General features: G+C 42.6%; 1 protein-coding gene across 4 annotated transcripts in view; it reads right to left on the reverse strand.

Moving 5' to 3' along the window:
• Positions 1 to 12,037, reverse strand: part of Musk (muscle associated receptor tyrosine kinase) — a 76,143-nt gene that overhangs the window by 26,654 nt on the left and 37,452 nt on the right. For all 4 annotated transcript variants that reach the window (XM_075967144.1, XM_075967142.1, XM_075967141.1 and 1 more), the window contains 2 exons: positions 10,584 to 10,708; positions 3,926 to 4,085 (listed from right to left, as the gene is read on the reverse strand). In XM_075967144.1, the coding sequence (XP_075823259.1) occupies positions 3,926 to 4,085; positions 10,584 to 10,708 (285 nt within the window). The remainder of the gene's footprint in view (positions 1 to 3,925; positions 4,086 to 10,583; positions 10,709 to 12,037) is intronic.

A 12,037-nucleotide genomic window follows, 5' to 3' on the forward strand; every position in this document is an offset into this window, starting at 1 on the left:
GCTGTGTCCTCTTGAATTTATGAGCCATTCAAGCTTGCTGGGTTATAGAGGAAGTTCTTCCAGATGCTGTGTGCTCCACCTCGATGGTCCTTTTCCAGTTCAATGGACCACGCTTTCCAGGATAGTTTCAAGTCTTACTCCTAGGGACCCAGTTCTTCCCAACTCTAAAGTGACTTCCACAACCTTACTGTCAGACCCATTGACTAGTTAAGTCAACCTTGATATCACCAGTCTTGATGGCCATTGACCCTACGGAAGTGACTGATGTTCCGCTGCATTCAGCTCTGCTGCGACAGCAGTGGGAAAACCCTTCTTTCTCTGCTGCTGCCTGCCTAGCTAGGCATCCTTCCCGTATTCCGTTCCCTGTCCCACTGTGGTTTCCTCTGGTCTTTCATCGCTGCTCATCCTTATCCTTTACCCCTGGACACTGCCTCCATGTTGGCTCTCTCATAACTTATGGAGTGCTGTGACACAAGACAAGTCCACTGGGAGGGCTAGGTGGTTCAGTAGGTAGAAGCGCATCCTGCGCTGGAGACCTGAGTTCAAGCTCCAGAATGTACATGAAGGTAGAAATATAGAACTGAGTTCACAGAGTTGTGCTGTGACCTTTACACATGCCAGGGCATGAGCACCCCACATCCCCATACACACACACACACACACACACACACACACACACACACACACCACACAAATAATTATAATTGTTTAATTTTTAAAAGAAGATTCCATTACATGTTAGGACTATGCATCTCTCCGTTGGTATATTTCATTGTTAGTAGAATTGGATCTAGTTCTTGCTGGTTAGGACAGGGATGGAGAGATGCTGCTATTCTATAAGACATAAGCCAGTTGTGCTCAGGGGCGTTGGTTGTTTCTGCAAGATCAGGCTGTGGGATGAATGGGTAGAAACAACTGTTTCGTAGCTTCTTTTATTATTGCTCACAGCACTGTCTCCGCAATCATCTTGGTATCTGTATGAACAGGCTCTAAAGATTAAAGATTACCACGCTAGGGGTATGGATCCTCCCAGCTGGTCTGCGGTAGACAAGAGGAAGGTAAAGAGGTGCAGAATTTGAATACGCAATTTTGTAGATTGTGGAGCCTAATTTCTGTATACCAAACAGCTAGTAAGATAAACGCCAAACAATGGGCTTTGCTTGCGACTTCTCATTTGGAATTCTAAAAACAAAGCACAGCAGAAGGGTCTCCTGCCCTGAGGTGGGAAGACAGCACCAGAGTCAGCAGATCAGTGTGATGTGAATACGCGGACAACAGACCGAGTGAGGAAATTTAAATCACGCTTTGATTGTGCACACCTTACAAGAGAGGCAGAGGTGGTTTCAGGCCCACGGAGGACACAGGCCTCTGAGGCTTGCCTTCAGGTCTCAGAGGAGGTAGACAGGGTGACCTCACAGTGAAGGCTACAGAGCAGACTCTGTGTAGGCATTTGATGATGGATTTGGCTGAGCTGCCAAGAGCTGTAACTCTCTAGAAAGTTCCCACAGGCAGTAAGTCATCCAGGGAAGCCTTTTGGGTTCTAGCCCAGCTAAGAGATGAAATCACAAGTTTTCCAGCTTCAGATTCTAGATTCAAAGGATCGGAGAGCACCACTGAAGTGCAAGCCCCTTTCTTCCTTGCCATATAGGGCAGGGATGGAAGAAGGAAGACGGGGGAACTCGAGCAAGGGATTATCACTAAAGCACCAAGAATTTGCATAACTGGCACCCTCTGTAGACTGGCAACAATAATATTTATCTTCTGTCAAGTGTAGGAAAAAGCTAAGCTAAATCATATATGTGCCGGAAATATCCCTATGTAAATGTGCTCATCCTTTCAACAGAATATATTGAAATCTCAAGCGTATATTAACTAATTCTCCGACTTTAGTGCCACGTTTGAGCACTTGAAAGCCTCAATTTTATTCTGGTATCCCCTCCTCCTTTCTCAGTTACCTGCCATTGCCACTGTATTCTAGATAGCATGTCTTTTCTAGGCTCACTGAGGAGTCTCCAGCGGGGCATGCCCGCCAACCTCCCGTCACTTCCTACATGTTGATTTGCTGAAGGGTGTATCTGGCCATAGCACCTGCTTCTTCCTCTACAATGAAGAAATGACTTCTCGTTTATGGAGGATGGGCTGACCCAATCCGGGCTCTTCAGAAGCTGGCTACACTTCACATTTCAAATTTGTCTCGTTCCTAGCTACCTCCTTCTGTTCTCCAGCGCAGAGGTTAACTGGCTTTAGGACACACTCCAACCTATCCATCTCATAGCCATGTCCACCCAAATGGCCTCTGTCCCTTCAACCTCTCCTGCCCTCCTGTTGTGCAGTCAGTATTTGTGGGACAGAACAGGCTCTGTGCCAGCATGCCCATGGCTGGAAAACTTCCTTTCTCCATGGCCATCCTTGGAAAGCAAGATCCATTGTTAATCGGTATTTGTTTTATTCTGCCCCACAGAGTGGGCCACACTCATCATATTTAATAAAGGCATATAAAGCCCGTTATAAACTGCAAAGTGCAGTGTAAGCGGCGATCATTTTATTGTTCTCTTTAGCATATTGAACTGAATTTGCGTCTTGTCATTGCCTAGATGATATTGTTTAACTGATGCAGTGACCTAAGGCCCTATAGACAGACAAATCCTCCGAAAAGATGGTAGGGGGAGCCTATTTCTTGCCTTTGTGGGCATGTCCCCAAGGTCCAGCCTTGTCTACTGCTACTTATACTCTTTGGCCTTTATTCATTTCAGATTCAAAATCATAGGCACTGTTGGAAAGTTCTCCATCAGGGGAGATCAAAGGAATAGGCTGTAATAAGAAACAGCAGGCCCCAGGAGCTGGCCCTGAGTCCTCCAGCGCTGGCCTTACATGTCAGGCCAAGTACCTTTTGACTAGTCCTTGAACAGTAGGCCTGCTATGAGGCTGACATGCCTGGCATTTCCTGATACAAGGATTATTTCCACCTCTAGGAATTCCACAAATGTGCCTAGAAGTCTTTTGGATATTTAACTTTGAAAAATAACCCTTCATAACACAATGTAGCTAACCTAGAAACCCATGTGTCAGCTGTTTCCCGTAAAAATACCTGCAAGTCTTACTGTCACTTAGATAACACAGGAAAGTGAACACACAAACACACACACACACACACACACACACACACACACACACACAGAGTAAAAAAATGCCTTCAAGAAACAGCCATACGGAAATTGACCCAGCCATGTTAAATATCCCCCACGTTTCTGAGAGCCTTGGGAAGTTTGCTTAATCCAGATGGGAGGTGCAGGAGAAGGAGGAGGGAGGAAAAGAAGGAAGGACGGAAGGAAGGAACTCAGAAAGGGAGATGGGGACAAGGAAGGGAGGGGAAGGAGAGGAAAGGAGGGAGATAGAAAGGAGGGAGGGAGGGACGACTTGTGGAAAGGGACAGGGAGGAGGCAAGGAGAGGGAAGGAAAAAAGAGTGAAAAAAGAAAGGAAAGAAAGAGAAAAATAAAGTCCTACAAATTGGTATCTGCTATCTGAGCAAGAATGTTGAGATTTAATTTTTAATACAACCAAGTCAATGTCTATGTCTCCATCATTCAAGAGTGTCAAAACGAACAAGGAATTAGCCTTGAGGAGACTGGGGAGGTAAAAGAGGCTGTCATATGCTAAGAATCGTGTTTCTTTCTGAACTCCTCTTCCACCAATCCCAATCCCACTGTGAGTAAACCCGTCTTACTTATCAATCGGTTGAGTCTGCGAACATTTCTGTGTGTGGATATTAAGCGAGTGTTTACTGGCGATAGGAAAGTGACTCCAGGAGTAAAAGTGGTTGCTATGCAAACCCGAGGACCTGAGTTTGCATCCCCAGCATCCACCCAGATTTTGTGGCGTGCCTTCTGTGCCTTCTCTGGAGCAGCGCAAACATGCAGCACCTACCTACTATACTGACTGTGGCCGCAGCCTTTGCCGTACTGAACTTCTCTCCGTGCTTGTTGGTAGCTATACATGTGTAGAGTCCTGGCTTGGTGATAAAGAGCTGGAGTCTTGAGTCAATCACCCGGTCTTTCACACTCTCTTGAATGGACCCTGAGGAAACCTGATGGGTATGGGAACAATAAAAGATAGAACGAGATTACCTTTTCCTAATATACCACATTGACAGTCTGGTATAAAAGGACAAAGCATTTCAGTTACGATCAACAGGCATGAGAAAGACCTGCAAACACAGACACAGGTTCCCCATCCATGAGCCTTTTGAGGTGTCAGATGCTCAAGCCAAACCCAGTGTCTCTTTCTCTTCCTGCTGTCTTGGCTCCTCCTCCAGCACCACGTCTACCTGCATTCCACCATGCTTCCCACCATGATGATAATGGATTAAGCCTCTGAACCAATAAGCAAGCCCCAATTAATTAATCGTTTTCCTTTATATGAATCATTGTAGTCATGGTGTCTCTTCACAGCAATAGAAACCTCCTCTGCGCCTCCCATTTCTTTCCCCCTTCCCCCACTCCTCTCCTCCTTCCCCCACTCATCTCCCCCTCCCCCCACTCCTCAGTGTCACTGGGTTTTGATCCTACTGCATGTATTGGCTTTGTGGGAGCCTAGCCTGTTTGGATGCTCACCTTCCTAGACTTAGATGGAGGGGGAAGGACCTTGGACTTCCCACAGGGCAGGGAACCCTGACTGCTCTTCAGGCACTGGGTTTTGATCCTACTGCATGTATTGGCTTTGAGGGAGCCTAGTCTGTTTAGATGCGCACCTTCCTGGACCTGGATGGAGGGGGGAGGACCTTGGCTCCCTCCTTTGAGAAGAAACCCAGCATTGTTGTGCAGCCACTTGGAAACAGGTGACCCTCAGGGCTGCCGAGACTGCCCACCATTCCTGTTCACACCTAAGCACGCCATTCCTCAGCACCTCCAGAGATCATGAGGTCACTGAAAACACGTCTCATTGAAAGAAGAGCTCTTCAAGCTGCCTGACCTCTCCAGGGGCCTCCATCCAAGTGCTGAATGTTCAGGCTGAGAGACCAGCTCCTTCCTCAGGGCTGGTGTGGCTTCTCAGCGCTTTCCTTCCTGCGTCCAGGGGCCTCACCTTGCTCCCTCAGTGACTCATGCACAGCAGGCCTTGTTAGTCATAGTTTGAATTTGTTTTTCTTTCTTCACAGCTCACCCTGACTAACACTTTAGTATTTTTGATGATCTAAAAATAAAAGCAACCCTCTGCCCTCTATTTGGATCATTTTGGCCCTTTGCTGGGTTTTTAAAAGATCAAAGGGATGAGTTCAGATTATTGTTGTGACCTTTTACCAAGGTATGCCTAAAGACTAACGGAACAGTGGCCCTGCAAGCTTATCTGTGGCCTGTATGGATTTGACTAACTTTGTACTGAAAATATTTTTTTAAAGTATATTGTTTTTTGAACCTGTCATTATTCCCTAAATAAAATAGTGTAACAGTTATTTACATAGCATTTGTACCAAGAGATTATTTAAAGTACAAAGAAGAGTATGTGTAAATACTACACCATTGGACATAAGAGGCTGAGCATCCAAACTTTTGGTTATCCATGGAGGGTCCTAGCACCAATATCCCAAGATAACCAAGAGCCAACTGGACTTAACTCAGGTGCATATATCTGGCATTTGCAGTGAGGATGTTTTTGCCAAGTCTCTCAGATTGACTAAACTAAAGAAGCCAGAATAAATTCTCTTCTCTGGCTAGAACATTCTGTCTTTCTGATAGTGATGACTTCTGTAAGGATGTAGATGAATCTCTTAACTTGCTTGGCTGCAGGGATTATTTCACCGAGTACATTACAAACAAAACATAGTCTCTGTCTTAAATATATTATAGGAAAAATATAATAAAGAAAACTTGGGGACTACAGAGGTGGCTTGGCGGCTAAGAGCATGTACTGCTCTTGCAGAGGACCCAAGTTCGGATCCCAGCACCCACATCACAATGGGCAGAATACAGCTGTCTATAACCCAGCTCCAGGGAGTCTGACGCCCTTTTCTGAACTCCACAGGCACATGCTCTCACCCACACACAATCTCACAATCATACACACAAGTGCACACATAATTAAAACTACAGTAAAGCTTTTAAAAAAGAAATACTTTTAAAAGAGGCAGTAAAATAGAAAGTTCTATCAGACATAACAATATCTGAGCTAATGTATGCCTGTATAACGTTTGTGCGCATCGCGAATCCACTAATGAGGCCATCTTGGGATAATCTAATAACAGCCATAGACAGTCTGGTATATCATAACTTCATCCGAACACAGAAATGCCTAGAAAGGTATTCTGGCTCCAACGGCACTACATTATCAATAATTTCAGCTAGCTGGGGAAACATCATAAAACAGTCGGTGTATGTCCCAGTAAGGTCCATGCTCCTGGCATTGTTATAATAAATACTGTTTGTCTCTGCATCATAGAAAAACAGGTGCTGACATGAGCGGCGTTTCTGTGTTGATTTTTATTTATTACCTTAGCCACAAATATTGTTCTCTTTCAAGCTGGCTACTGGTAACTCCGCACAGGTCTCACGAGATATGTAATTAGTTTGTTTTACAAGTTAATAATATAAAATGACTCCAAAGTTCACATGCTTGAAGCCAAAATCATGTCTTGTACCAGGTTTTTTTTTGGGGGGGGGCACCAACTGGCTCCCAAACCATGATACAGAGACAGAGTAGTTTTGGATGCTCGGCCTAGCTAAGGTGCATTTCTGGCTAGCTATATTAACTTAACCTGTTTCTCTCTCCCTATCTTTTGCCTCTGGGCTAATTACCTCTCTGACTTCTGTTTTACCTTACTTTCTCTGCTTCTCTACATCTGACTGACTGGCATCTGCCTGGTTTCTTGCTCCCGGCTTGTCCCTTATTCTCTCCTCCTTCTCTTCTTCTTTCCTCCTTTTTCTGAGCCTAGATTTCTCCTCTGATTTATTCTCTCTGTCCACCAGCCCCACCTATCCTTTCTCTGCCTAGCTATTGGCTATTCCACTCTTTATTAGATCAAACAGGTGCCTTACACAAAGTGAAACAAATACAACACTTCTTTCCATAATTCAACAAATGCAATATGAACAAATGTGACACATCTTTCCCTAGTTAAAATAATATTCTACAACAATGACCTTTTAAAAATCTGGGTGAAATATGGTTATTTATAAGACTATTAAACAACACTATCTTCAAAATATATGCACTGCCTCTTTCTTTTATAAAACTATTTTAACAAAACTATCTCAACTTTTATAATTTTTTAGGAATACTGTGTATTGTGTTTAGACAGTTTTCTAAACTTTAGCTAAATGTCTATATAATAGTTATTGTTAGAATAGCTTTCAATAAATATGGTTCTAGAACATGGAAAGACTTTCTTCTTAAAAATAGTAAGCTCCCAGGCACAGAAGCGCATGCCTTTAACCCTTGCACTTGGGCAGCAGAGGCAGGCAGATCTCTTTGAGTTCCAGGAAAAGCCTGGTCTACTAATGAGTTCCAGGACAGCCGTGGCTACATAGAGAAATGCTGTCTTAAAAGATATACTCTTTTCTATATCCACTATTGTGTTAAAAAAATAAATAAATGATACCTGTCATTCCCAAGTTTATCTGACTACAAATTTCCATGGGGGGGAAATAACATTTCCATTGGAAGAAAGGAGATATGTCTTAAGTGAGGGAGCATTGCTTGACTTTCTTCTACTCTTCATCTCTGGCTACCCAGTGTTTTAGTTGGTATGGGAGATGGGGAACAGTCTCATCTTTTGTGGTATTATAGGCTTATTACCACGTTGGAAGGTTAAAGTGACTAGCCATTGTGTATCATTTGAACATTTTTTGTGTAGCATCCTTAATCAATATTCTGATGCTTCCTTACTCTCCTGGGTGATTCTAAATCTAGTCAAGTTGACTTCAGAGAGGCATCTGTTGACTGGGAATCTGACTAGAGAGGATGTAGAGGAAAGAGAAGCTATCCTCAAAGGTATAGCAGCGGAAAGTGCCTCAGAGTTTTAGAGGTTTGCCTTGGACCCTCTTCACTTCAGGCTCTGCACCAAAGAAAAAATGCAGGCTTGCCAGGCAATTCCATAAGGCTGGCCTAACATTGACCTTGGAACATGATCTTGATAGCTTGCTGGACGAACAGGCTGCTCCCAGTTTAGAAAACAGATACAATAATCCAGAACTGAAAACAGAGCAAGACGAAAATGTGGGGCTACATGGGGTGAAGGGATGGAGCAACACAAGGGAAGCCGCCACTCATGAGCATGCCGTGCTCTCCAATAATCAATACAAATGATGAAGGGGGAGTATATTAATTTAAATTGCATCTGTATGAAAATAATAAAAATATGTTTCTTCATCTCATAAACACAACCTTAAACCTGTACTAGTTAGAGGTTTGTCTTTTGTTTTGCCAAATGGACACAAGTTAAAATCATCTGGGAAGAGCAAACTTCAGTTGAAGAATTGCCTCTATCTTATTGGTCTATAGGCATGTCTGTGGGGTATTTTGTTGATTAATAGTTAATTTGGGAGGGTTTAGGCTACTGTGGGTGTTACCATCCCTACACAGGTGGTCCAGGGATGTATAAGAAAGCAGACTGAGCAAGCCATGGAGAGTAAGTCATAAGCAGCTTTCCCGCAGGGTCTCTGCTTCGGTTCCTGCCTTGCCTTTCTTTTTTTTTATTTTTTTAAATTTATTTATTTATTAAGGATTTCTGCCTCCTCCCCGCAACCGCCTCACATTTCCCTCCCCCTCCCCCGATCAAGTCACCCTCCCTCATCTGCTCGAAGAGCAATCCGGGTTCCCTGACCTGTGGGAAGCCCAAGGACTGCCCACCTCTATCCAGGTCTCCTAAGGTGAGCATCCAAACTGCCTAGGCTCCCCCAAAGCCAGTACGTGCAGTAGGATCAAAAACCCACTGCGATTGTTCGTGAGTTCAAGAATTGAAAACTGAAATGAAGGCAAGGAAAATACAAACTGAGGACCAGCCGGATATGGAAAACCTGCCTTGCCTTTCATGTTAGACTATAAACTGTCGGCTTAAATAAAACCTCAAGTTGCTTTTTGGTTGTTGGTTTTTTTTTTATCACAGCAACAGAAAGCAGACTAAGATAAAGTAAAAATTATATTCACACCAAACACAAATAGACAACAGGCAATGTTTAAAAAATATGGCAGTAATAGTTGTGATTAATTTCCCTTTCTAGATATCAACAAACTAGCTGTTATAGATAAACCTTCAATAGAAATAGACTTGCAATTAAGTCCCTTGCCAGACAAGGGAAAATAGAAGTTGCTTCAGGGACCTCTACAGGCCTTTCTGACACACAGTGGCCGCTTCATCCCTCATATATACATTCATTCATCTATAACCACACTAACCTCTTTGATTCTTCTCCAACAGGCATGTCTACACACTCATCTCAGAGACTTTGTCTAGTAACCTTCCAGCAGCTGTCCACATAGCCTCCCCTGTCATTATATCTAAACCTCTTCCCAGTTGGCTCTGTCTCAGTTAGACTCAACCACTCTACTGAAACCGGGATCTTTCTCCTAAGGCCCAACTTTCTGTCTCATTTCCAGCTTCATGCTTGTTATTTTTTGTCCTAATTGACACAATCCACACAAAATGTACACTCTCTTTCTCTAATTTTATTCTCTGTTCTTTTCCACCAGAATGGAAGCCGTTTGGCACCAGCAAAGGTTTTCCATTCTGTTTGCCCTTGTTTCCCCAGGGCCTAGAATAGAACTTGATACCCAGATGCTCAACATGTGCTTGAAAAAAGACTGAGTGGATGTTTGTATGTAAAGTGCTTAGAAGAGGGCCTGGGTCAAGATAATCATGTGACCACACTAGTTATTACTATCATTATTAAGATGCAGAAAGGCATATTGAACTGGTATAGATGGATTAAAATTCTGGATTATTTTTCCATTAAAGTAATTTCCCCCAGTGAACTGGTATATCTTATGAAAATTATTGCAGTTGTGGGAAGGACTTACAAACATTTCTCTTTTACACAGAAAAATCAAAGGAAGTATTCTACTTTTTCCAGGATGTAGGGAAAGATGCAAACTCCCAGGGTTCAATGTCAGTGATTTCTGAGACCAAAGATGGCATCATATCCTGATACACGTAGTAGCAGTGATATAGATAGAACTGGTAACATTATGTTGTAGTTACTTTTCTATCATTGTGATAAAAAATACCGTGACAAAGGCAATCTACAAAAGATAACATTTAACTTGGGGCTTATAATTTCAGAGGGATAGAGTCCTTGATGATGGAGCAAAGGCATGTTGGCTGGAATAGCTGAGAACTTGTATCTTGAACAACAAGACAGAGACAAAGAGAGTGGCGGAGAGAACAACCCTTTGAAACCTCAAAGTCCAACCGCAGCGACACACTTCCTCAAAAAGTCATACCTCCTAATGTTTCTCAAACACTTCCACCAAGTAGAAATCTTATACTCAAACATATGTGGCTATGGGAACTGTTCTTATTTAAATCACACCACACTACAGGTACATCAGCAGCAGTGGGTATAATCCCAAATAATCCTAAACATGAGGCACTCACGGCATTTCCGTTTTCAATCCAGCTGATGGTGGGGACGGGGATGCCTATTGCTGTGCAGCGTAGGGTTACAAAGGAACCAAAGGTGACATTGTGGGACTCAGGAGCACGCAGGATTCTTGCAAAAACTGTTAGGAAGACAAAGGACACAGGTGATGACTCTTTATGAAATGGCTAAGCAAGATAAGGCTTTAAAAGCTGCAGTTACACAATGTGCCCCTGAGTGCGATCAACCCTTCAGTGTTGCTATGTTTGGCCTCCATGCTCTTTCGTCTACGATTTTGCATTTCTCACTATCCAAGGCCACGCTGAGCTTAATTCCAACACATAAGTTTGTCTTTGTTGTTTCTCAATCTAGAACATTCGTGCTTATGTCTTTGTGTAATGGGTTCCTTATGTATACAACTCAGGTCTCATTTTAAAGTACATTTCCTTAGACCATGATCATCCAACACATAGTGCAACTCCCACCCAACTTTGTCATTCTGTTTTATGATCTTTACGCACCTGCGCTCTCTTCTTTTAGTCAGTTCCTATCTATCTATTCTTCAGCTCCCCCATTAGATTGTCTTAGCCTATTTTGTATATTGCTGGATGAAGTGCCCAGAAGCATTCGTGATCAGAATGAACGCAGGACACCATTTTAGTGAATTTAAAAAATATGATTAATGTTTTATACCCTCAAATCTATCGTAGTAGGGAGAGCAAATTCAAATATATCGTGCATTTCAGAGAATGAGATGATTTACTGGGGGAAAGGAAAGGGATATTTTAGGTTAATATGAGGAGGAGAATGAGTCATTTGCATTCCTTAAGCTTACAAGTCTTCACTAATTAAAAAAATAGTTCTCCAGACTATGCAGTTTTACCTTGAATTAAAGATAGAGGTAGAAACTCAGAATGAGCTGGAGAGCACCATTTACAATATCAACTAGAGTCCTGCTCTTCTGTATAAACCAAATCCCCATTAGCTTTATTTATTTCTCAGAGTATCATAGTGATAGTAATAAGCTTGGTCTCAGGTTTTCTGATGTCAAATCCGATGTTCTTTTAAACTATTATGAAATCTTTTTGTTTTCCTATTATATTGTCAACATATTTTATGCTCTCTTCTGCTGTTTCCTAGGGCATAAGCCCAGAGCAATGACAGGGAATTCTAAACTCCAATTAGCACTTTGAAACTTGGTTCTTTTAGTTCACCAAAATCCACAGAGTTTGTGTGTGCAAGGCAAGAAATATACAGAGCAGTCATAGCAAATGTAGAACTTGTCAGGATTATTTATGTTTTTGATAAACTCTTCATGAGGTTACATAATTCAAGGGTATAAAAATATAATCTTTCTTGACAACTGGGTCTTCAATGCAAACTTTTATTAACTTGACTTCCTATATTTTACTATTGTGGACTCTAAGACATGCATTGTTTACAACCTTGTTTGGGGTAATTGCAAAATCTG

The sequence above is a fragment of the Microtus pennsylvanicus genome, chromosome 3 (assembly GCF_037038515.1).
Source record: "Microtus pennsylvanicus isolate mMicPen1 chromosome 3, mMicPen1.hap1, whole genome shotgun sequence".
Classification (NCBI taxonomy): Eukaryota; Metazoa; Chordata; class Mammalia; order Rodentia; family Cricetidae; genus Microtus; species Microtus pennsylvanicus.